We start from the raw sequence: 26,076 nt of genomic DNA on the forward strand, positions 1-26,076 counted from the left end.
CAGCAGGATTTTCCATGGAGCTGGGCTGGAGAGAGGCTCAGCACCCCCCAGATCATGGACAGGGCATTCCAAGGAAAGGGAGACACAACCCCCCAACACCTGCAGGCCATACCTTGCTCTGCTCCCTTCCTCTCTCTTCGGGTCTCTCTTCCCAGCTTCGGCCTGAAAGGCAAAACCCAGGGTCAGTGTTCAGCACTTCCAGAGGCTCCAGCATTCCAGAGCCCACCACCCCAAACATGGGAGATCAAAGCACAGGGAATTGTTCCACAGCTCAGGGCAGGGATTCCCTGAGCTGACACTGGAGGGGGTGGCACAGCACTCTGCAGACAGTGGCACAGCACTCAGGGTTTGTGTCCCTTCAGAGCCCTCGTGGTTGGGAGCAGAACTGGCTCTGGGTCCGGGATACACCTGGAGGAGAGGGATGTTCAACACTCCTCTGCCCACACAGCACCTTCTTTGCTGTACTGTGAGGATGTGAATGGCTGCAGAGCTCAGGGGGAACATGTTCTTGCCCTTTTCTTCTTCTCCTTCTCCTCCTCCTTCTTCCCCTTCTTCTCCTTCCCCTTCTCTTCCTCCTTTCCCCCCTTCTTCTTCTTCTTCTCTTCCTCCTTTCCCCCCTTCTTCTTCCCCTTCTCCTCCTTCTTCTTCTCTTCCTCCTTTCCCCCCTTCTTCTCCTTCTTCTTCCCCTTCTCCTCCTTCTTCTTATCTTTCTCCTCTTTCTTCTCCTTCTGCCCTTTCTTCTTCTTCTTTCTCCTCTTTCTTCTCCTTCTTCTCCTCTTTCTTCTCCTTCTTCCCTTTCTTCTCCTCCTCCTTCTTCCCCTTCTCTTCCTTTTTATTACTGATATTATTAATATTATTAAGCAAACAGCCACACACCTTCTCTAACAAATTACACCCCAAGCTGAGCAAGTACCTACAAGACCCCCAGGCCAGTCCCTATCCCTTAAATCCAGCCATTCCCTGCAGGATGACTGTGTGTTCCTACAGAATAAACTCCTGGATTGGCTGTTAAATGAAATAAGGTCTCCTGAAAAAGGCACCACAACCAAAAAACCCTTTAATCCTCAGTGCTGAGATCTCCACCTCCTTTCCAAAGGCACTTCCCAAACTCACTGCAGACAATCAGGATTAGGAAGAGCAGAATTCACTTTTATTTATGGATGTGATTCCAAGGCCTTCAGTTTTCTGTAAACGTTTATCCCAGAGAAAAGTGCCCAAAGTAACAGAGTATCTTCTAAGGAATTAACAACTACTTGGTTTTTTCTCCAGAATCTGACTGAAAGGTTTCCAGAGGAATTAACCCCATGTTCCTTTGGGTCCCCAGGCACAGAGCCCAGACTTTGGCAGGGAATGGAGAAGATGGACAAGAGGGAACAGACTCCAAATGCAGTGGAGGAAAACAGCTGGGAAAAAAATCAGTTTTCCCTCTTCTCAGGCATTTCTGTCTCCCCCTCAGTTACAGACAGAAATAAAGCCCTGAGTTTAACCCCAAAGCACAGGCTGGCTGTGACACTGGGGCAAAAGCTGTGACAGGGGCACTGCCAGCAGGGAATGATCCTGTGCTCCAGTGGCACATCCTCCTTCCTGCTCCAACACTTCCTCCCTATTTTTGGCATTAAATTCAGACACTATCAGCAAAATTCCAGAAATCCAACTCTAAAGGGATGGAGCAGCACTTCCATGGCTGCTCCCCCCCTACATCAGCTCTAAGTGCCCCAAAACGTGCAGCTGGGAAGAAATGTTTGGAAAACAGGGTGGGAATGCCCTTCTTTGTTGGCACTGACTTCGGATGAAACGTTCCCAGGGACAAAGGGATGTTCTTCTGTCACTCCAGACACAGGGAGCAGCTGGAAAAGCAGATTTGAATCACTCTGGTGGATGTTCCTCACTGTGAGGACTACAAGGAAGGGTCTTTTCCTTATTTTTCAGTGCTAAGGGAGCTTATTCCTTACAATTATTAGACTTGAGTAAAAGCTTGTTAAGGATTTGTTAATTTTCCTCAGCTACAAAGTTCAGGTAATGAAAGATGTGGAAGAAGGAGGGAGGGGAAAAGTGGGACTATCCTGAATTGAGGCTCATTAATTGCTCCTAAAGAGGGAACTGCAGCACTTCCACCACGGATGAGGGGTCAGGACAGGATGGGAAGAGCTGGGAAGGCAGCTGGGGCCTGTTTTCCCTCCCTGTGGAAGAAAAGGATGGATGCCCTTGTTGTCATTTGGAACTTTCTCCTGTGAATAAAAGTGAAGGCAGAAACCAGAACCTCCAGCACATCCTGGTGTGGGAATGGGATCCCAAAGGCATGGGAAAGGGAACAGCAACACCTGGGGAATGAGAGCTCCAAGAAAGGAATTCACAGGGATAATCACCCACTGTCTCCTGGGGAGCCAGGCTGGGAGAGCTGGGGGGGTTCCCCTGGAGAAGAGAAGGCTCCAGGGAGAGCTGAGAGCCCCTGGCAGGGCCTGAAGGGGCTCCAGGAGAGCTGGAGAGGGACTGGGGACAAGGGAGGGAGGGATGGACACAGGGAATGGCTTCCCACTGCCAGAGGGAAGGGATAGATGGGATATTGGGAAGGAATTCCTGGCTGGGAGGGTGGGGAGGCCCTGGCCCAGGTTGGGCAAAGAAGCTGTGGCTGCCCCTGGATCCCTGGAAGTGTCCAAGGCCAGGTTGGAGCACCTGGGACAGTGGGAGGTGTCCCTGCCCATGGCAGGGGGTGGCACTGGATGGGCTTTGAGGCTCCTTCCCACCCAAACCATTGCAGGATTCCATCCCAGAGCACAGACTGGCTGATCCAGCTCCAGCTGCTGGACAGTCCCATCCCCAGCAGCAGATCCCGAGGGAGCAGTGGCAGTGCCATCCCAGCTCCCTGGGCACAGGCTGTTCCATCCCACCTCCCTGTTCCATCCCAGCTCCCTGGGCACAGGCTGCTCCATCCCAGCTCCCTGGGCACAGGCTGTTCCAGTCCCAGCTCCCTGTTCCATCCCAGCTCCCTGGGCACAGACTGTTCCATCCCAGTTCCCTGGGCACAGGCTGTTCCATCCCAGCTCCCTGTTCCATCCCAGCTCCCTGTTCCAGTCCCAGTTCCCTGGGCACAGGCTGTTCCATCCCCAGCTCCCTGTTCCAGCCCAGCTCCCTGTTCCAGCCCAGCTCCCTGTTCCATCCCAGCTCCCTGTTCCAGCCCAGCTCCCTGTTCCAGCCCAGCTCCCTGTTCCAGCCCAGCTCCCTGTTCCATCCCCAGTTCCCTGGGCACAGGCTGTTCCAGTCCCAGCTCCCTGTTCCATCCCAGCTCCCTGTTCCAGTCCCAGTTCCCTGGGCACAGGCTGTTCCATCCCAGCTCCCTGTTCCATCCCAGCTCCCTGTTCCATCCCAGCTCCCTGCTCCAGTCCCAGTTCCCTGGGCACAGGCTGTTCCATCCCAGTTCCCTGGGCACAGGCTGTTCCATCCCAGCTCCCTGTTCCATCCCAGCTCCCTGTTCCAGTCCCAGTTCCCTGGGCACAGGCTGTTCCATCCCCAGCTCCCTGTTCCAGCCCAGCTCCCTGTTCCAGCCCAGCTCCCTGTTCCATCCCAGCTCCCTGTTCCAGCCCAGCTCCCTGTTCCAGCCCAGCTCCCTGTTCCAGCCCAGCTCCCTGTTCCATCCCCAGTTCCCTGGGCACAGGCTGTTCCAGTCCCAGCTCCCTGTTCCATCCCAGCTCCCTGTTCCAGTCCCAGTTCCCTGGGCACAGGCTGTTCCATCCCAGCTCCCTGTTCCATCCCAGCTCCCTGTTCCATCCCAGCTCCCTGTTCCATCCCAGCTCCCTGCTCCATCCCAGCTCCCTGTTCCATCCCAGCTCCCTGCTCCATCCCAGCTCCCTGCTCCATCCCAGCTCCCTGTTCCATCCCCAGCTCCCTGTTCCATCCCAGTTCCCTGGGCACAGGCTGTTCCAGTCCCAGCTCCCTGTTCCATCCCAGCTCCCTGTTCCAGTCCCAGTTCCCTGGGCACAGGCTGTTCCAGTCCCAGCTCCCTGTTCCATCCCCAGCTCCCTGTTCCATCCCAGTTCCCTGGGCACAGGCTGTTCCAGTCCCAGCTCCCTGTTCCATCCCAGCTCCCTGTTCCAGTCCCAGTTCCCTGGGCACAGGCTGTTCCATCCCAGCTCCCTGTTCCATCCCAGCTCCCTGTTCCAGTCCCAGTTCCCTGGGCACAGGCTGTTCCAGTCCCAGCTCCCTGTTCCATCCCAGCTCCCTGTTCCATCCCAGCTCCCTGTTCCATCCCCAGCTCCCTGTTCCATCCCAGCTCCCTGGGCACAGGCTGTTCCATCCCCCCGAGCCCCGGGGCAGACAGAGCAGGAGTTACCTGGGCAGGGTCCCCCCTTGGGGACAGGGAGCAGCTGAGGGTGTGCTCCCCCATGCTGTAGGGGTACTGCTGCAGGAAGCTGTGCATGGAGCGGGCTGACCTGGGGGTGTCCAGCTGCAGGATGGCCTGGGGGGAACAGAGCACAGGCTGCAAACATTCCTCCCCTTCCCTGCTCCTGAACAGACCCAGCAAAGCACCTTCCCTGCTGGGACCTCCCACCTTTCAGCCATGAGGGGTTTGTAAAGTCACCTTTAAAAAGTTCCAACCCGTGGCCTGAAGCTGAAAACACCTCAGGTTTTGGATTTTTAGATTTACACATGAAAATATGAAAACTAAATAAAAAAGCAGAGCGAGTCACTGCCTTTGAAACGTCCCAAAACAAAAATTTCAGCAATTCTGACATTTTCACTCCTCCTCAGAAATTCATTTTTTTCCCAGGTTTCCCCCATGAAAAACCTAACTTTTTTCCCCTCCCCAAAAGGTCCTTTGCAGAATTCATTTAATGTGTTTACCTTGTTTTTATTCTTCAGCACAACATAATGGTCGACTTTCCCGAAGCGAAGCCCCACACAAACCACCTCCAGCTCCCTGTATCCATCATCTGGCAAATTCCCAAGGTGCACAAACTGGTTATGGATGGATTCAGTGTTCACCTAAAAAGAAAAGGGATGGCAAAACCTGCTTTAACCTTGGCACACACTTTATGGGGCAGAAGAGCCTCAGAGACACCTCATTCCCCAGGCAGTGCCCAGGAACATCAAATAAATCCCAGGATTTTGGGAGGATCAAAGGGACACAAAGGCACCAGCAGACTCCTGAAATCCCACATAAGTCTGACCTTTTATATTTGGAAGTTGGGTGTGTTTTGCAAACACTGATTCCCAACAAACTGGAGCAGTTTTGTCTGTACCCAGGAGAACCATAAGGAGGGAGCAGATCTCCCCAGGAACATTCCCAATGGGAAATTCAAGCCTTTGGGGTTCCTTGGGAAGTGGTTTATTGCTGGCTTTAAGCAAATCCTTCTGTCACTGCTGTTCTTGGAGTCACTCCTGGGGGCTCCTGTGCCAACATTCCCACAGTTCCATCCCCAAGGACTGACCCTCCATCCCTAAGGACTGACCCATCATCCCCAGGGCCTGACCCTCCATCCCCAAGGACTGACCCTCCATCCCCAGGGACTGACCCTCCATCCCCAAGGACTGACCCTCCATCCCCAGGGACTGACCCTCCATCCCCAAGGACTGACCCTCCATCCCTAAGGACTGACCCATCATCCCCAGGGCCTGACCCTCCATCCCCAGGGACTGACCCTCCATCCCTAAGGACTGACCCTCCATCCCCAGGGACTGACCCTCCATCCCTAAGGACTGACCCTCCATCCCCAGGGACTGACCCTCCTGCAGGAACAGCCTGGAAATGCCTTTCCCAGCAGAAATAAAAATACAGTTTAACTCAGCTGTACCTGCACTGTACAGAAATGCTGTGTATGTTCATTCCCAGCTTCCAGGAAACATTTAACTCAAGAGGAAACTGAGACAACAGTTCAGTTCCCCATATTTCAACAGGAAGGACACTAATGCCAGTTAAATTAAGGGATTGGAGAGTATGTGGAGGAAAGGTTGGGAGTAACTCACCTGAGGGTCAGAATCTTTAATCAGGGCAGTAAATATGGCTTCCTTCAAAAAGAAAAAAGAGAAAAGATAAGATGTGAGCTGTAAAATACAGTCATTGACTCCCCACAAATGATTAATTTGGGCTTTATTACTCAAACCAACACCTCCCTGCCCCTCTGCTCCTCTCACACCAGAGCAGCACCCCAAGGACATTTAACAGGATCAGTTTTCAGTGGCACAAACCCCTTGTTTTAAACACCAGACAGTGTTTAAAATCCATCTTAAACAAAAACATCCTGCTCTGAAGGGAGGTGTCCCCAGCTGAGCAGGAGCTTCCCTGGATTCCCTCACTCACTTCATCCCTGACAGTCTGGTACTGAGGCACCATGCTGATGGAGAGCTGCTTTCCATCCAGGGACATGGGGAAGCAGGTGTAGAATTTCACCATGGAATCTGCAGCTTTCCTGTTGATTTCCAGATATGCCTGAGAGAAAGACAAAAACTTAAAGGAAAACTGGAATTTATCAAAGGCGTCTCCCACCGATGCTTCCCGCACCTCATTTACACTCCTTACAGACTCCACTGCTGCTCCTCCAGGCAGAAACACCACCAAACCCCATGGAAATACCTTTTTGTGAGAGGACAGAATCAGCACATCCTTCAGGCCTCCAAAGGGCTTTGCCAGGTTGGAAACTTCCTCCACGGAATATCCCTTGTCGGGCAGGTTGGAAACCAGGACCACACACAGGTCCTCGAGGTCCTGCAAGACACAAGGCACTTTATATGGCACTGCCACTCCTTCCACCCTAAATCCCAGCTGGCTGCACAGAGCTGGGGCTGCCCAAGCCCTGGAGGTGTCCCAGGCCAGGCTGGATGGGCTTGGAGCAACCTGGGTTAGTGGAAGGTGTCCCTGGAGGGGATGGGATTAGATGGGATTTAAGGTCCCTCTGCACCCAAACCAGTCTGGGAGTGTGTTCTCACCAGAAACAAACAGGAAGGGGGTTAAACTGGACGTTTTCAGACATTACAGCAACACCTGGAAACGGCTCCAGGTGTGTTCCTGCAATTCCCACCCTCACACTGACCTTCCTGGCGGGATCTGTGGATTCCTCGCTCGGAGTGCCCGTTCCTGGAGGCTCTGAAAAACAGGGAAGGAGGAGTTCAGTGCTGCAGGTTGCTTTAAACACCTCAGAGCTTTAAGAACTTCCTGCATTGCCTTTTATCCCTTGTGAAAAATCAATATTAAATGTTTAACAGTGACAAATTGGTGAGACACAGACAGTGTTATGGAAATGTTCCCAGAAAGAACAGGTCCAAGGTGGGAATGTCCAGCCTGGAGAAGAGAAGGCTCCAGGGAGAGCTGAGACCCCCTTCCAGTGCCTAAAGGGGCTCCAAGAGAGCTGGAGAGGGACCTGGGACAAGGGATGGAGGGACAGGACACAGGGAATGACTTCAAATTGGGAAAATGGAGATTTGGGTGGGATATTGGGAAGGAATTCTTCCCTGTGAGCGTGGCAAGGGACTGGAATGAATTTCCCAGAGAAGCTGTGGCTGCCCCTGGATCTCTGGGAGTGTCCAAGGCCAGGTTGGATGGGGCTTGGAGCAGCCTGGGATAGTGGGAGGTGTCCCTGCCCATGGCAAGGGTGGAACTGGGCAGGATTTAAGGTCTCTCCCAGCCCAAACCATTCCATGATTCCAGGATTCTGTGACCTTTCCTTATCAGTACTATCTCAGGCACAGTAACTGAGAATTAATCCACACTTGAGCTGGGTTTAACACCCAGTCTGCTATGGATGAGTTACAGAACATGGGGAGAACAGGAACAACTGATCCAACGGGATTAAATCAGAGGTGGAGCTGCAGACAGAGCACCCCGAGAGCCTGGATCCATGGGGGTCAGTGCAAGTGTCCAAGTCACACTGACAGCTCCTGCTAGGACTGTCCTGGCTGCTGAAACACAGAATTCTCAGGGGTCTGCAGCCACTCTGGGGGCTTTCAGCCCCTTCACCACCCCGATGAACTCCCCAGTTCTGGTCCAGCCCCTGCACCTGCTCTAACAGATTTTATTTCCGGGAATCCCGTGTCCTTTCCATTTCCTGGCTGGAAAGGAGCTCACGGAGCCCCCAAGAGCAGAGAGGTTTAAGACAACCTTGCAGTTTGCCTGGTTTAATTAAAGCTTTATCAGCCTCAGGCACATCCAGTGCCGGCACCTGAGGGGGTTGGGATGGGCTCCCTGACAAACAAACAAATCCATAAAACACCTCCCTGTCCAACTGCACACCCCCCATGGCACAGGGCAGGACAGACCCAGGGGTTACCTGGCACAGGTGAGGGACTGGGCTGGCTCTCCATGGGCATTGCAGGCTCTGGGATTCCATCCCCTTCCGTGACACCCTTTGGATCTGACGGCTCCGCTCCCTCAGCTCCCACCCCGGGCTCTGCCGAGGGCTCGGGATCTCCATCCTCAGCTTGTTCTGGCAGGGACCAGCAGGAAAAGGCATTTGTTGTTTCTACAGGTCAATCAATCCATTTGCAGCAGCAGAATGAGCTGCACTGTGCATCTTCTGTCACATACTCAGAGGCCTCCCAACAATAAATCCCTGCTCCTCCTCGAACATGGACAGAAAATGGACACCCAGGGAAACCTCTGTCCCAGACTCACCCACTTCCCTGGATTTTTGGCCATTCCCGACCTACAAACAGCCCTGACAATCCCTGCAAGGAGGGTGTTTGCCTGTGGAACGATCCACTGGTGGGCAAGGCCAGGAGAGGTGAGGAAACCTGGGCTGCCAGCCTGGAGTGGCTGTGCTGGGGAGGGAAAAGCACCTCCTGCTTCCCCAGGGAAGGGTGAAAGTCCTCCCTCCTCTCACCTGCAGCACTCGGAGCTTTCTTCACCTTTCGTTCTCCTGGCACTGCTGATTTCTTGAGCTTTTCCTTTTTACCTACAAAAACACCCCAAAACCAGCTGTCAGCAGAAATGCTGATTATATGTAACTTAAAACCAATATGAAGTATTATACATAGAACAAATATTATACACATACTACAGTAAAATAGCACAGCAATATTACACATGCATGCTAATAATAAATTAATTGTTGAGACAAATATTGCTTATCAATATTATAGTAATATTGATATTACATTACCGTGAAGAAAAAGACATTATACATGCAATATAATAATACCATAAAAGATGGAAAGTGATTATAATAATGAAGTATAATAGAAATAAAATATAACAATGAAATAGAATATTATACATACAATAATATACACACACATGTACAATATACACACAAAAATCAGCTTAACCTGTAGCAATTCAACTGATGTGACCAAAAAACCCACCCAAAACCTAACCCAGCAGTTCAGCCCCACAAAGATGCTGAGGAATGAATCAATAAATCTGTAAAACCCACAATTTCCCACAGAAATCATGGCTGCTCCCTAAGTGAGAGTTGCTCAGGAAAGGTAATAAAATAAATCAATCAAGGCAATAAATTAATTAATAAAGACAACAGACAACCTCCCCCTCCCAGTCTCACCTGTCAGGGGTTTGGGGGTCTTGGTGCTGGTGGTTGGAACTTTTCTATTAGGAGAATAAAAAATAATCAGTTTTAAAGACAATTAGCAAATATTAAAACAGCTTTAAAAAGCTCAAACCCAGGAAAAAAACCCCCCAAACAGATATGAGCCCATTTGGTTCCCAGCCATTATCATTAACTCTAATTTAGGCAAAGGCAACACTCACTTGGTACTTGCTGAAGTTTTTTTAACAGTCAGAACTCGTTTTTTTATGGTCTTTTTGACCTGGAATGGAAAGAAAAACAGTGACTGCAGCACTTGGACTTTATTTGTAAATATGTGTGGCCACATAAAAATCATTAATAATTATCAACAGTAATTAAGTGTATATAAAGTATATGTTGTGTTCTTCACTGTTCAGCTGTTATTTTTCACATATGATCTCTACTTTTTATAAATCTGTTTGTGTAGACGTACACACATATATAAATAGGATTATTCTTAAAAGTAGTATTAATAATTAATAGTATTTAACACATATATAAATACAGCTGGCATCTTTCACTGCTTGCTAAACTGTTATTATCCACAGATCTCCATCAGCATTCACACGTTTGCATCCCAAATTTACCCAAGGAAAAGGCAAATCTGGAAGGAGGGAGTGCCTTTGCATATCTGTTTTTACCCAAGCAGGGGAATTCTGGGATGGAGAGGAGCACTTCCCATGGATTTTAAGCAGCTGTTTCTGCAGCTGAAGCCATTGACCCCTCCCTGTGTTTCCCGGGGTGTCTGGAGCAGAATTCCAGCCCGGTTTGGGATGTGAGGCTCCCACCCCTGGGGTGTCTGGAGCAGAATTCCAGCCCAGTTTGGGGTGTGGGGCTCCCACCTGGCCAGGGGGTGCCCGGAGCACAATTCCAGCCCAGTTTGGGGTGTGATGCTCCCACCTGGCCGGGGGGTGCCCAGGCTGTCTGGAGCAGAATTCCAGCCTGGATTGGGGTGTGAGGCTCCCAACCCCTGGGGTGTCTGGAGCAGAATTCCAGCCTGGTTTGGGGTGTGAGGCTCCCAACCCCTGGGGTGTCTGGAGCAGAATTCCAGCCTGGTTTGGGGTGTGAGGCTCCCAACCCCTGGGGTGTCTGGAGCAGAATTCCAGCCCGGTTTGGGGTGTGATGCTCCCACCTGGCCAGGGGGTGCCCAGGCTGTCTGGAGCAGAATTCCAGCCCAGTTTGGGATGTGATGCTCCCACCTGTCTGGGGGGTTTCTGGAGCAGAATTCCAGCCCGGATTGGGGTGTGATGCTCCCACCTGGCCAGGGGGTGTCTGGAGTAGAATTCCAGCCGAGTTTGGGGTGTGGGGCTCCCACCTGGCTGGGGGGTGTCTGGAGCAGAACTCCAGCCCAGTTTGGGGTGTGGGGCTCCCACTTGGCCGGGGGGTGCCTGGAGCAGAACTCCAGCCCAGTTTGGGGTGTGGGGCTCCCACCTGGCCGGGGGGTGCCCGTGGTTTCTCGGCCACGCTGATCCGGATGCGTTTCCCGTTGAGCAGCACCGGCTGCGTCTCCCCGAACTTGACGGCAGCGATCACGGCCTCCTTGTAGTTCATCTCCAGGTAGGCCTGGAACACAGGGAATTCCAGCTCTCACCGTGCCTCCAGGCACAAGGGACAGCTCACTGGGATCCCTCCTCAGCCAGCCTGCTGGTCATGGTGCTCAATCCACATGGAATGTGACGGGCAAGTCTGGATTTCAGTGCTACACCAGAACCACCCCACTGCCTCCAGCTGCCACGGCTCAGGGAGAATAAAACAGAACAATTTAAAAATGACATACAGATAATTTATAATTATACATAATATACGTTATAGATATTAAAGTATACATTGTATGTAACCTATAACGTATTATGTTATTATATATAATGTATAGCACATAATTTATAGGTAAAATTAAATAGATGTAAACAGATAAAGACGTGATATATTATATGTTATATATATTATATAGTATAATATACGACATAATACATTATAAATTATATGCATTATATCATATACTACATATATAATATACAACATATTATATATTAAGAATCCATAAGTTATATGTACAAATCATACATATATATATATATATATATATATATATATATATATATATATATATATATATATATATATATATATATAAAAAATAAAATGAAGAAACGTAGAGTCTGAATTTGTATCAGTTTCCCAGTTCCAGCTATTCCCAGATAACATGTGATCTTAAAGCTTCTCAGTAGTTTGTCATTAGTGCCATGTTCCCCTGAGGTTCCCCATGTCCCTCATGTTCCCTGTTCCCCTGAGGTTCCCCATGTCCCTCATGTTCCCTGTTGCCCTGAGGTTCCCCATGTCCCTCATGTTCCATGTTGCCCTGAGGTTCCCCGTGCCCCTCATGTTCCCTGTTGCCCTGAGGTTCCCCTGAGGTTCCCCGTGTCCCTCGTGTTCCCTGTTCCCCTGAGGTTCCCCTGAGGTTCCCCGTGTCCCTCGTGTTCCCTGTTCCCCTGAGGTTCCCCTGAGGTTCCCCACGTCCCTCGTGTTCCCTGTTGCCCAGAGGTTCCCTGTGTCCCTCGTGTCCCATGTTCCCCTGAGGTTCCCCGTGTCCCTTGTGTTCCCTGTTGCCCTGAGGTTCCCCGTGTCCCTTGTGTTCCCTGTTCCCCTGAGGTTCCCCGTGTCCCTCGTGTTCCCTGTTGCCCTGAGGTTCCCCGTGTCCCTTGTGTTCCCTGTTCCCCTGAGGTTCCCCGTGTCCCTCGTGTTCCCTGTTCCCCTGAGGTTCCCCGTGTCCCTCGTGTTCCCTGTTCCCCTGAGGTTCCCCATATCCCTCGTGTTCCCTGTTCCCCTGAGGTTCCCCATGTCCCTCGTGTTCCCTGTTCCCCTGAGGTTCCCCGTGTCCCTCGTGTTCCCTGTTCCCCTGAGGTTCCCCGTGCCCCTGGTTCTCCCTGCCTGGCTGGTTCCCTGCCCCTCTCACCTCGTTCCTGGAGCGCAGTACGATCAGGTCGCTCACTTTGCCGAAGGGCTGCACCAGCTTTTTGATGTCCTGATCCGAAAATCCGTCGTCCGGCAGGTCCGAGATCTGCAGGACGGTCCCACAGCTCAGCAGGTCCTCCCTCAGCAGCTACACACGGGACAAGGAAGGAAAACAGACACTTCCCAAGTCAGGGATTTTGCCACAATCCCGTTGTTTTGCCGCTCTGCCTCAGTCTCTATCCCTGGCAGTGTCCAAGGCCAGGTTGGACGGGGCTTGGAGCAGCCCGGGATAGTGGGAGGTGCCCCTACACGTGGCAGGGGGTGGGACTGGATGGGCTTGAAGGTCTCTCCCAAGCCAAACCATTCCATGATTCCAGGATCCCCACCCTTCCCTGCAGCCAGCAGACCTCAGTGTCGCGTGGAATGGGTCACCCTGCCAGCGACCCCCTGAAGGGAAACACCAACCAAGTCCTTAAAAAGCAGGGAAAACCCGCAGGAACTCACCCTGTTGTACGAAGCAGACTGAGGTTTGCTGCTCCCTGCGGATTCATCTTCCTCATCCTCTTCCCCCTCCTTGTTTTGGGCGGATTCCTCCGTTTTGGACGAGGCAGAACTCGGCCCGGGCGCAGCAGTCCCATCCTTCTTGGGAGCCTTTGGAGCAGCACTTGTCTTCAGCGGCTTCTTCACGCTCCCAGACACCTTCCCCGGGGGTCCATGAGTGGATGAGGATCTTCCCGACCCCAAGGATCCCTGCACAGCTGCCTGGAGTGATTTGTGTTTCTTGAACTCTGCCAGGAACTCAGGCCCCAGGGTTTTCATGACGGCCTCGAGTGCTGCCTTTCTGTCTGGGGGGGGGGGAAACCAGGGGGGTTGGATTTATCCTTAAATACAATTTACAGGTATTTCTGTTCTTTCCTACAGTTTCAGCTTCATCACCCACTCCTGAGCCAACCCTGAGACTGCCTGAGCTTAGAGAACCTTCACAGTAAATATTAATAAACCTCAGGACGTGACACTCCAAAACAACATCTACAAAAATCCCAAGGGCCGGACAAAAGAAAACGCAAAATATCGTTTAATGTTCTATGTCAGGGATGGAAAAGAGGGATTTTTGAAGCCTCTGCTCCTCTCTCACACTGAGGCCCAGCAGTACTTACTATCTTGGTGCCTTCTGCTAAATTCTGCCTCCTTCTCTTGCTCTTTGTTGGTTTTAATTATTCTTTAACGAGCTGCTACAACAATAATTTCCTGTCTGCTGGCTTTCTGTGGAGAATTCACATTTGGGTTATTCGTTGCTTCTCCCCCTCCTCCATTTCCACGGTTTGTATTTGACCCTTAACAAAGCTCCTGGAACCTGCCTGTCCCTTCACAACTTCCCACCTGGGCCTCTGTCCCACAGAACCTCCCGAAGCTCTGGAAGCACACAAAGGAAGCAGCCCGGGTCGGGATTTTCCAGGGAAAGCTCTGGAAGCCAGCTGGGTGCTGCCGAAGTGGCAGGAGGTCCTGCTCTGGCAGCGCATCCCCATCCCCATGGCCATCCCCATGCCCATGGCCATCCCCATCCCCATGGCCATCCCCATGCTCATCCCCATCCCCATGCCCACCCCCATGCCCATGCCCATGCCCATGCCCATCCCCATGCCCACCTTCGGAGCGGCTGGACCTGCGGGAGGAGCGCTCGGAGCTGGAGGAGCGGTGGGAGCGGGAGCTGGGCCTCAGGGAGCTCCTGGGGCGCTGGGGGGAGCGGGACCTGTGCCGGGGGCTGGGCCGTCGCAGGTACCGGGGGGGGCTGCGGCTCCGGGGCCGGCGGAAGCGCCCGGGGCTGCGGGAGCGGGAGCGGAAGCGCCGCAGGGGGTACCCGGAGCCCCCCGGGCGGTAACGCCGCCGGCTCGGGCTGGAGGAGCTGGAGCGGTGCTTCGGGGTCTGGTTCTCCTTCCTGTCCCCAGCATTCCTGTGGGAACGAGGGAACACGGAGAGCTTGGGCAAGGCGGGAAAGAGGAATGCACTGGGAGAGCTGGGGGGGTTCCCCTGGAGAAGAGAAGGCTCCAGGGAGAGCTGAGAGCCCCTGGCAGGGCCTGAAGGGGCTCCAGGAGAGCTGGAGAGGGACTGGGGACAAGGGAGGGAGGGACAGCACACAGGGAATGGCTTCCCACTGCCAGAGGGTTAGATGGGATATAGGGAAAGAATTCCTGGCTGTGAGGGTGGGGAGGCCCTGGCACAGGTTGGGCAGAGAAGCTGTGGCTGCCCCTGGATCCCTGGGAGTGTCCAAGGCCAGGTTGGAGCAACCTGGGATAGTGGGAGGTGTCCCTGCCCATGGCAGGGGTGGCACTGGATGGGCTTTAAAGTCCCTTCCAACCCAAACCATTCCGTGATTCTGTGATTATTCTCCTCACGGAAGTTTCAGAAGTTTATTTGCTTTTTTCCTCCTGGTTTGTAACAGAGAGACCTCACTCAGCAAAGCAGCCTGGCCTGCACACCCAGCTTTGGAACTCAGCTTCCCAGGAAGGATGTCAAACCAATTAATGCAAAATCTCAGGAAAATCCAAGGACAATTCCAGTGCTATCCCCCCTATTTGTACACGAGGCAAAACACTTTCAAATGCTGAAGCAGTAAACCAGCCCAACTCTGCTGAGCTTCAAAGGGAATTAATGCACAGGGTGTGTTTTTAAAAAGAATTCATCACAGACAGTAAAGGTCAGAGATGGGAGTTGATGAATTCCAGGGTTTTTTCAGCCTGTGATGATGTCATTCCCCAAGGGATCTCTGGAGGCCAGGCTGCAAACAGGATTAACTGGACCAAGACTAGTGGAATTCCCTGGTGGAATGAGATGGGCTTCATGGTCCCTCCAACCCAACCTAACCCAGCCTGGGATTCTACAAACTCAGGAGAAACTCCCCAAAACCACCCCCTAATTCTCCACCAGAACTACGACCCCATGAGAGAGGCTGCAGGGGGCAAACCAGGGAAAGGAACTGCCTTAATTACAGCCAGTAATTGGGACAGCTGGGAAAGCACAGGCAGTTACCTGCTGGAGGAGTGAGCCTCGGGGTTCCATTCCGGGTACCTGCCAGGGGGAACACAGGTGTCACTGCAAAAGCCAGATCTCCCACCTGCAGCACAAACCCCACCTTTTACCCTAAAAACAGGCTGCCCCATCCCTGGGAGTGTGCCAGGCTGGAGCCCTGGGCTGGGGGAAGGTGTCCCTGCCCATGGCAGGGGTGGCACTGGGTGAGATTTATCGTCCCTCCCCTCCCAAGCCATTCCCAGTGGATCCCAAGCAGATCCCTCACTGCTGCTGGGATTTATTGTCCCTCCCCTCCCAAGCAGATCCCCACAGATCCCTTACTGCTGGCGGAGCTTGCGGCAGCTCTCGATGTGGGAAGGGTTGTTCTGGTGCAGGATCCAGTCCTGGGGGGGGGAAAGGACACCCAGAGAGGTTGGATCAGAGTGGAACATGTCAGCACTGCCCACAGTCCCTAGTGATGTTTGGTGTGTTCTGCCTTCCACCACATTTCACCTTAGGAACGGTCTTAAGGTCAAATTTCCACTTGGGATATTAAAACCACTAAAACATTATCACCACAGGGTGTCACAGAACACAGAGGTGAACAAAATGCATCGTGTTCCATGAAACAAATGAAGGAATTAACCCCCCCCAGCACCCCGGGGGCTGTCACCACACGGATCAGGAAAGGCTGATCCAATAACTGGGCAAATTAAAGGAAATAAAGCCATTACTGGCTTTCACAGCCTGTCAGACCAATGAGCACCCCCAGCAAACCCGGAAAACACAGAAGCCCAGACGTGGCATCTCCAAGTCAAATCTCATTCCCACCCCAGCCTGGCTTCCCACGCCTGGAGCCCCAGAACATTCACCCCCAATCACGTCACGGCTGAAGGTCACCCCAGAGCCTCGGGACGTTCTTCACACACACACTGATTTATTTTACATTAAAGAACCTCAGCAAGGGGTTTATCTTGAGGAAAACTGAGGGGTTCAGTAGAGACAGTGCAAGCCCTCGAGCTTGAAAAATATCTTAACCTTACTTACAAATCCTTAAGCTCAGGTTTAACTGTGAGCACAGACAGTCCCCAGTGTGGGGAGCTGGGAGGCAAAGGAGCCAGTTTGCTGTGGAGAAGGGATATTCCATGGCCTGAAACTCTAAGGTGCAATGTATCGGTGATAATTATTAAACATTCCTAAAAAACCAACTTCCAGCTGCTCTAGGAGTATAAAATACAATCAGATGTGTAATAATTAATATAAAATAACAGCTGTGTAACGCAGCTGGCAGGCCGGGCTGGGCAAGTAATTCCCAGCTGTGAAATTCCACGTCACTTTTCCCAAGCACAAGCTGGTCTGGAAGACAAAAGATGCTCCAACGTGTCCCTGGCAGCATCAGACCCTCTTGTTCCTCTGCCAAGGCTCTGACACAGAGCTCGTGGTGGGAGAAGAAGGATCCCTGGGAAGGGCACAGCTCCAGCAGGGAATGGCCACTCCTGGTACTCACACCACCAGCTCAGATGTGCTCCAGGAATTCCCAAACTCCCAGAAACCTGTGGGCTTAATGGAACTAACCTGCATTTGAAGCACAAGACTTGGTGTGGCTTCCTGCAGACACCAACAACCCACCTCAAGAGGCACTGGAGGATCCACTCACCGTGTTCCCAACATTCTGCTCATCCCAACTGCCCCAAACGGGGCAGGAAACCTGTTTGGGATCACTCTGCATCCAGCTCACGAGTCAGAAGCAGCAATTCACCAGCACACACTGGTTTTCCCTAATTCCAGGCCATCTCTAAGCAATCCTGTCCAAAGGATCCCATTTTTCCAGTCAGTTTAGCCAGGACACAAGGGCTAAATCAAACGAGCTGGTAGAAATTAAAGGGAATTTGGCTCCCAGAATTCCGCTTCCACGGTGCCAGAGAAAGGGACACGGTGCCAGTGAGGCCCAGGGAGGGCATTTGCTTTCCAAGTGCCTCCAGCTGCTGATCCAATGCCGTTCCTGGGATTACAAAGGGAGATTCTCCTCCCAGCAGACAAGGACAACGTTCTTCTCTTCGCCAAGTCTTGGCTGTGCCAAAGCCCTCCTGCATCCCAGAGCTACAGGACTCTGGATTTATGGGTGTTGCTCCTCTTTGACTCATTCCTGGCCCTTCTCAGTCTTCAGGAATATTCCACTGTCTACAGACTCACCACGAAATCCCAGAAAAGTCTGGGTTGGAAAAGTCCATCTCATCCCACTCCTGCTGTGGGCAGGGACACCTTCCACCAGCCCAGGCTGCCCCAAGCCCCTTCCAGCCTGGCCTTGGACACTCCCAGGGATCTCTGGGCATCCATCAGTCCCCAGAGACGGATCCCTCCCCCACAGGACAGGATCCCTTCCCATCACATCCTGCTAAGAGGAAGAACTTCCATCCAGACTCCTCCGGCAGCTGCTCCACAACCCAACTCCCCCCCTTCCCTCATCCCAGCCCGCCCTCCTCTGCCTCAGGGATCTCCACCAGCGAGGTCCTGACACAGCAGGGGAGGGAGCAAAGTGTTTCCAGTCTCACACTCCCCTCGGCAAAGGAATTCCCAGTGCAATTCTCCGTGAAGAACAAGGAGTCCCCGTGACTTCACGCGGTTCCAGGTCCAAGACGCCGCCGCCGTCCCTTTACAGCGGTTTGGAGAACAAAGCTTGTGATAAATACACAGGAAACACGATCCCTTTGTGCTGGAAACTCCAAATCCACTGCATTCCAAACGGGACGTGTTTGGAGGCGGAGAAATCCCACTCTGTTATCCCAGCATAACACGAGCTGAAGGGGGAAAAGGAGCTGCTCCATGAAATATTCACACAGCACTTCCACACACTGAGGGGTTTGGGAACAGCTGAGAGGAGACAAGAGGGAGGTGACATTCCACCTGACCAAGGGCAGAGCTGGACACTCTGCCCTGAACACGCTGCAGGACACGAAGACACCAATTTTTGACAACACCTTCCAGGCCAAGCAGCACCAATTTCTGTCTCCAATCCCACTTTTAAGGCTCAAAAAGCCGACCTTGTGTGAGGGTTCCCTTTCCTACAACCCTGAGGGAGCCACAGCGACCTTCCCAGACTCACTGAGGTGGGAAAAGCCCTCTGAGATCATCCAGTCCAACCTCCCCAGCACTGCCAAACCCACCACTGACCACGTCCCTTCCTACCCAGCAGAAACAAGGTGGGATCTGTCCCCTTTGGGATGCTGCTCCAAACCCACCTTTCAGCCCCTGGGCACCTCCACTGACCCCAAACCCACGATGTCTGGGGCAGGTGAGGGGCCTGTTGATCTGCCATCAGTCACTGCACCCCAGGGTCATCCACATCTTGCCAGAAGGGTTCCAAGACCAAAAATATCTATTTTTCCCAGGCAGATCCAGCACAACTCTGGATGTAGATGGGAGATACCACAACTTGTGACTTCTGAACTGTGTATTAGCCAAAAACCACCTTAAAAACACATCAAAGTCCGTAGGAGGGAGGTCCAGGATGGTTTCTTCGTTACAGAAGAGCAAGAAAATACATTTTCTGTCTGACACTCCAACCTCTGTGTTTTGGTACTGCAGACACCTCCAGGCCATCTTCAGCTTGGATTTCATCAGAGCTCCTTGATTCGGGGAGATAATTAAGGAAGAGCTGCAGGGACAGCCAACAGGACGACTTGGGCAACAACAGAAGGGATTTTCAATCCAGAGAACACTCAGCTCCAGTGTTGGCACGTTCAGGGCAGAGCCAGGCTGGAGGGACTGGAGGGGAGGATGTCTCACATCCAGGTGTTAAACCCCTGGTTTTACTGACCAATGGCAGGGAATGTGCTGGAATTCTCTTCCAAGGGGCAACGCAGCTTCTCCTTCAGCCCCGTTGAATCTGAGGTGAGTCTGGGCTTCAGTCCAAGAGGGGACTAAGGGTAACTATGAAAAACTGCAGCTCTTCACTGTGAGAAACCTGAACTGGGAACCCCCCACTGTAACATGACTGGAACCTGCCCTTCAGACACTCAGCACCTTCAGGAGTGGGATGGAGAGAAGTGTTTCCACCGTCCTCGGCTGCTCTCGGGTCACACTCTGCCCTTTGCTGCCTGGCTCCAGAGCAGAGGGGCTCCAGCCTCAGGGCCTCCTCTGGACTCTCTGCAGTAGCTCCACGTCCTTGTGCTGTTGTTCCCAGGGCTGGAGCAGCTCTGCAGGGGGGTCTCAGCTGAGACAGGTGATTTGCAGAACCAAACCACAGGGATTGTTCGTTCGCTGCACTTCACCCACCCACAAGACGAGCGTTTCTTCAACAAACTTTTCTTTTTTGCAGTGAAACCTCGACTCTTCTGGTTCTTTGGCTCCACTGTTGTGTCACCAGGGCCGGTCCCATGAGGCCTGAGGTGCACAGACACCAACCAGTGCCCTGGAGGAAGCTAATCCAGGCCAGAGCCAAGGGAGGCGGGACAGGAGCAGAGGCTGGGAGGCTGCAGTCGGATCAGGATGTCTGGGAACACACATCCTGTGCTGCAGGGCCACCAGGACAAGAACTCATAACCTTTAATCCACCCCCAAAACCTCCCAGCTAATTTGTCAACAAGTATTTTTAGTAACAACATTTGGTTCATTTTCCCAGGCTCCCGTAAGCGAGAGACTGGAGAATTCCCATTTACACAGATCCCGCTTTCCCAAAGTGCTTCTTTTCTTCCCTTTATTTTTCCCTTCAATTTTTTAATTCCCTTTCCCCCTTTATTAACATCCCCCCCCCAGATTTGTTCGATTTCACCCATTTTTATTTTAAATCACACTTCCTTTCCCACTTCCAAGCTGCCCATCTCCCTGGCCCTCAGTGCTTCCTGGGGGAAAGACCTTGGGAATTCCTGTTTATTTTTCCCTAACCCACCTTCAGTCAGTCAGTTTTTTAATCCACAGCAGAAACAGGGCCCAAAACCTCTGGGATTTTGCCAAATTACAAAAAGTCCCTCCCCCCCCCAGCCTTTCCCCATGTTGCTCAAACACTGTGTGCAATATAAACACGTGAAAAAATTATTAATGAATTATCCAATGTTTTTCGTTACCCTCTCCCTTATTTTTGATATATCAAATGCTGGGCCTTCCAGGAAAAGCCACAGCTTCCAGGATGTTTTTTATCTCCCAGTATCCACCAGTTTTCCCTTTTATTCTCCCTTCAAGGCTGGACTGTGAGTGCCTTCAGAGCTGGAAGCTGGGCCGGATGAATGGAGGCATTTCGTGCGGCCCCCCCGAGCCAGGCTCCAGCCTCTGGAACATTCACACAGAGCACGTCTGGAAGATGAAATTTCGGGTTCTAAATGGGCTGGTTTGTTTGAAGGCAGGGTTTGGAGCAGGGAGGGTGAACACACGAACATCTCCCCACCCTGTGACATGATTTTAGTCCCCCCGGTGACGTTAATGTTTCCCTCCACCGCCAAGGGTTTGTGTCGCTGCTGTTTGAAACCCGCTGCAAAGGCAGAAACCACTCGTGATGTTAAACAGAATTAAAAATCAACGTGTAAAACAGCTGTGAAGTGCAACTGGGAAAGGGAACACAGCGTTACAGCCATTTCCAAGCACAGCAGGCACTCGGGCTGGCGACCAGCACCCCAATCCATGAACTCCCAGGAAAACAATCTGCCCCCAAAACGGGGCGGCAGGAGAGGTGCCGGGCACACGCTTAGGGGATAATCTGGGAAAGACACTCACCTTCATCTGAGTGCATTCAAGGTTACACAGAGAACACAAATGTGGGAATATTCGCGGCGACGTCGCATAGTAGTCGTTCATCATGGACGGGGTGGGCAGGCGTTTGCTCTTCTGGGAGTCGGAGAACACGGGCAGCCAGGACGCCTTCACCACCCCGAACGGGGACTTGATGGGCCCCTCGGAGTGGAAGCCTTTGTGGCCCCCTCCGGACCTCCCGGAGGCGCCGGAGCCGCTGCCGGAGTCGCGCTGCTTCTGCTCGTGCTGGCTGATGGCGGCCAGGAGCCCGGCGGAGAAGGGCGGCGGCGTCATGGGCAGGCAGGACGTGCTGGGGACACGGGCGGCTGCACCAGCGGCGGCATCACGGGCGGCAGCAGGGGCTGCGCCAGCGGCGTGGGCAGCAGGGCCGGCATCATGGGCGGCAGCACCGGCGGCATCGGCGCCTGCGACACGGGCGTCACCACGGGCAGCGCGGCGGGCGCCGGGCACAGCCCCGACACCCTTGGCCGGGGGCTCGGCCGGGAAGAACGGCGGGGCGCCGGAGGAGTCGCCCTGGAAGCCGGGCAGCTTCATCAGGTCGTCGGCCGGGAACACGGGGTTGCAGGGCACGGCGGGCGGCGGGACGGGCACCGGCACGCTCTGCTCCCGCGGCACGTCCTCCCGGCCGTCCGCGCCCGGGCCCTCGGCGTTGTACACGCAGGCCTCCAGGGGCGGCTCCGGGAGCCCCTCGGGGCCGTAGGGGCACACCTCCAGCGGGTCCTCGGTGTAGCCGTACTTGCTGGCGTGCCCGTAGTCGATGACCTTGCCCTTGACGGCCGCGCGCCCGGCTCGGCCCACCCGCTAGTCCCCGCGGGCGGGGTGCGCAGGAGCCGGGCACGGGCTGGCCCATACTTGCGATGCGGATCTCGCGCAGGATCCGCGGCATGTTCTCCGGGGTTCAGCTGGTCGTCGGGGTGGTAGCGGCTGAGCTCCTCCAGGTCCTCGTGGACAGCCCGAAGCTCGCTAAAATGCTGGAGGCGCTCTCGGGCGTGTAGCGGTTCTGGGCGCTCGAGTTCTGCTCCAGCACCGGCACCGGCGCGGGCGGCTTTGGCGCGGCCGTCCCGGCCGGGCACGGGCCGCTGTCCAGCGGTTGGGGCGAGGGTCTCCTTCTGCTCCTGGTGCAGGTTGGTCTTCTCCTTGCCCTTCCTGGATCCGCCCTGTGCAGCGTGACCCGCACGTTGATCCTCTGGGAGCCCGTCCACTGCGGCGAGTCCTGGCCCGGGGGTCTCTGGGGCGCTGCCTGGGGGGCTCCCGGCGCCGGTTTCCTCTGCGGCCCCGCCGCCCCTCCTCCCCCGAAGGATCCCGGAGGCTTGCTGCCCGAGGGGTTGGGTCCCCTGGGCCTGGGGGGCAAGGTTCCTCTGGGGCTAAACATTGCGTCTTTGGGCAATGCCTGGCGGAACCCAGCGTGGGCAGGGGCCGCGCCGCCGCCGGACACCGAGGACCACGACTGCAGAGCCAAGTGGGTCTTAATTTGGGCAAGCTGAAAGGGAGGAGGGCCCAACACAAGGGGGCCGGCAAGGCCAAGGTTCAGGGAATTCACAAGTGGTGCGAAACTTTCCAAGAACAACACAAAGCTGCAAGTTAAAAGACAAGGATTAGATGGTTCGTCTCGTCACCTGCTCACAGCGGGTGAGAAAAGCAACCCAAGGCACAAAACGGGGTCTGCGGGACAGTTAAAGAGCTCAAAACTCCGTTAAACAAAAACATTTGCTTTCACTGCGTAAAACCTTAATATAGAGAACAGGTAATTAAGTCAACGAGCTTCAGCCAACGAGCTCAAGGTCACAGGTCACACGACCAGAGAGGACACTTGGAACAGCACCGGTTCAAACCTGGCACTTCACTGCCCCAGGACAACAGAGTTTGGGGTTGTTTACAGGTCATTGTATAAGCAATGAGGCAGAGGGTGAAACCCCTCTCCAAAGGCTGACGAGGGATGGGATGGACTGGAAGTGAAACCATTACATGGAGAACTCAAACCGGTTACAACTCGGTGTCAGGTCGCTGTGGAGCCGAGCTGAGGTCGGAGGAGCTTCCAGGAGGACACTCCCATGACACTCTCATGGGTAACAACTAAACCCTGCAAGAATTCACGGGGTGTGACAATGCTCGGGTTCTGTGGATAGAAAATTTCCATTTCCCAGATGTTAAAAGCAAGAGCTTAAACCGAAAGGACTCGAAACAGAGAGCTGTAAAATCGTACAGAAACAAAAAAACCATCTAGACACATAGGAAAGCACCATGGCCGTGGGAACTGGGTCTCATTTTGGGGCAAACCACCGAGAGTTCAGTCCTGTAAGGCAGGAAAAGCAGGTACAAAGAGAGGGAGAGTAAAATTAAACACCACAGAGTTCTGGAAATAGAATCACAGAGTGGTTTGGAAGGGACCTTAAAGACCATCTGACTCCAGCCCCTGCCATGGGCAGGGACACCTTCCACCAGACCAGGCTGTTCCAAGCCTTGTCCGGCACGGCTTCGGACACTTCCAGGGATGAAGGTTGAGACAAGAACAGTAAAACAACAGAATTGTGGCAAAGTTCTGGTGCAGCTCCTCGCTGGCCGAGCAGGGGACACCGGGAAGTCCTCGGTTTAGGGCGAGCACAACAACAGCCAAAACTCAGCGTGTTCTCAGCAGCATCCTCACCCCCAGCCCAAAACACGGCCCTGCAGGAGCAGCTCTGGGATTAAAACGTTCCCTCTGGCCCAGCCCAGCCCGGGAGAGCCCCGAAGGGCACAACCAGCACAGGCAGAGGCACCCCCAGAGCCCTCCCTCGGCCCGGCCGCTCTGTGGTCCCCAGAACTGCCCGACTGCTGCTCTGGCTCCTGCAGTGGCACTCGAGGGTCACGGAGTGTTCCCGGCTCCCGCTGCTCCCGCTGCTCCCGCTGCTCCCGCTGCTCCGGGTTCCTGCACGCCGAGGTTCTCGTCTCACCAGCCCCAGCCCCGTCACAGGGCTGGTTTTCCAGGCTCGGGGAGGTGACTCCACACAGCAGCTGTTGGCAGGCAGGGGTGACTCTCCCGAGGTGTCACCTGGAAGGACTGAAGTGCTGAAGCCTGAGGACCACGAGGAACAAACCCTACAGGGAGTGACCCACACACGGGCGCTGGAGAGGATTTTCCAGCTCCGTTCCCGGAGCTCGTTCCTATCTGTGTGCACCTTCTATAGGAATCACTTCGTTTGGACTCAGTACAAACTGCTCAGGCCAAGGACAAACATCAGTCCTATTACACACAGGGAGCCATAACAACCAGATTCCCACCAGACAGCAATCCCAAACTCTGGCCTCTCATCCAGGGTTCCTGGCCCAATATCCCTCCTCCCTCCACAAGGTCAATGGGACTTCAGTGGGAGCTGCATGTGGGGCCAAGTTTGCCCGAGACAGTTTCCAAGCAGACACGAACACCCCAAGCAATCTCCTGCCTTTCAGTTTGGGGTTTCTCTGGAACTCTCAGCACTGGAGGGCAAAAAATCCCTCCTGGCCCATTCCTGGGGGAAGCAGCTGGAGAGGGAACACTATCAAAGCCACCCATCGCCAGAACAACCACGAATATTCGAGGAGAGCAAATTTTAAACACAACCAACAGGTCGGGAATCTCCCAGAGGAGAGAACGAACCAGAATTCCAGCAGGATGAAGTTTTACCAATAAGGCACCTCCAGGTGGGGCAGGTCAGTGGGTCACCCGTGTGCTGGGAGCAGGGATGATCCCACCCCAGGATCTGGAACCACTGCCACAGCTCATCCCAACACACCTCAGCTCACACCTCCCCAGCCTGGCCAGGGAGGGTGATCCAGGCTGGAATGGGCTTGGAGCAACCTGGGCTATGGAAGGTGTGCCTGGCCAGGGCACTGGGTGGGATTTAAGGTCCTTTCCCACCCAGACCAGTGAGGGATCCTAGGATACACTGCACAGAAGCCTCTGTCAGCTGGGGGTCCGGAGTGACCTTTCCAAAGGAAGTGCTGGAAACGACAGCAGGAAATGCTGCCTAAGGAAATCCAAGACCAAGGAAACAATGGCCAGGGATGTCAGGGGGGAGGCTCCCCTTCCTCCTCAGAGCAGCTCTGTTTGGGGGGTGCCTGAGCCAGGGCACTGCTGGGACAGGGACAGCCCCGGCATTCCCAGAGCAGGGCCCGGGATCCGAGCTGGGGCTGCAGTGCCAGTGGAGCCGTGGGATGGTCTGGGGTGGGAGAGACCTCAGAGCCCCCCCATCCCACCCCAGGGACACCCCCCACTAGAGCAGGTTGCTGTGAGCCCCGTCCAGCCTGGCCTTGGAGGAGTCCTCAGGGGAAAAGCAGGGAGGTGGTGTGGGTAGAGGGAGGGATGAGAGCACCCCCAGCACTGCCGAGGTGTCCCAGTTCCTCCCAGTGCCCATTCAGGCTGGAGCAGAGGGGTTGCTCACACCCAGCCCAGCAGCCCCCTCACCCACTCCTGTCCCTGTCCCCAGCCCCCCCAGGGCCTCGTGGAGTCCAAGCTCTGCGTGCTGCAGGTCAGAAGGAACGATCCCAACCCCTTGGAGCCGTGTCCATGGTCACTGTGAGCACCAAACTCCTGCCAGCCCCAGCACAACATGGACACCAACCCCAACATCCGCCCGGGGCACTGCCAGGCTGGCTCTGCCACCTCAGGACAGGGGGGAGGTGGATTTCTGGAGTCCCCTGGAAGGTTCATCAGAAGAGAAAGTCTGGTGAGCCACTGGAAGGAGAATTTTCTGATTTGTCCCTATAAATAGCACGGAATTTTCTGGCTCTGTGCTAATTGCAGAGCAGATAAATAAAGATGGCCCTGCACCCCCCAGGCTGGGAGAGCTGCTCCAGGACTGACCATATCCCCAGGGATGGGGCCAGGGCCACCTCCCCTCGCCACAGC

The 26,076-nt window shown here is 54.0% G+C and overlaps 1 protein-coding gene across 1 annotated transcript in view; it reads right to left on the bottom strand.

The window, feature by feature from the left end:
- Positions 1-22,098, bottom strand: part of ZNF638 (zinc finger protein 638) — a 31,000-nt gene extending 8,902 nt beyond the window's left edge. Inside the window, exons 1-19 of the mRNA XM_032685440.1 lie at positions 22,069-22,098; positions 21,177-22,013; positions 15,813-15,874; positions 15,492-15,530; positions 14,111-14,415; positions 12,969-13,309; positions 12,466-12,612; positions 10,944-11,075; positions 9,695-9,753; positions 9,489-9,532; positions 8,811-8,882; positions 8,259-8,414; positions 7,026-7,078; positions 6,569-6,700; positions 6,296-6,424; positions 5,962-6,003; positions 4,840-4,980; positions 4,328-4,453; positions 113-162 (exon numbers count right to left, since the gene is read on the bottom strand). Coding sequence (XP_032541331.1) covers positions 113-162; positions 4,328-4,453; positions 4,840-4,980; positions 5,962-6,003; positions 6,296-6,424; positions 6,569-6,700; positions 7,026-7,078; positions 8,259-8,414; positions 8,811-8,882; positions 9,489-9,532; positions 9,695-9,753; positions 10,944-11,075; positions 12,466-12,612; positions 12,969-13,309; positions 14,111-14,415; positions 15,492-15,530; positions 15,813-15,874; positions 21,177-22,013; positions 22,069-22,098 — 2,897 coding nt within the window. The remainder of the gene's footprint in view (positions 1-112; positions 163-4,327; positions 4,454-4,839; positions 4,981-5,961; positions 6,004-6,295; positions 6,425-6,568; positions 6,701-7,025; positions 7,079-8,258; positions 8,415-8,810; positions 8,883-9,488; positions 9,533-9,694; positions 9,754-10,943; positions 11,076-12,465; positions 12,613-12,968; positions 13,310-14,110; positions 14,416-15,491; positions 15,531-15,812; positions 15,875-21,176; positions 22,014-22,068) is intronic.
- Between the last annotated feature and the right edge of the window lie 3,978 nt (positions 22,099-26,076).

Source organism: Chiroxiphia lanceolata, chromosome 4 (assembly GCF_009829145.1).
Source record: "Chiroxiphia lanceolata isolate bChiLan1 chromosome 4, bChiLan1.pri, whole genome shotgun sequence".
NCBI classification, from domain to species: domain Eukaryota; kingdom Metazoa; phylum Chordata; class Aves; order Passeriformes; family Pipridae; genus Chiroxiphia; species Chiroxiphia lanceolata.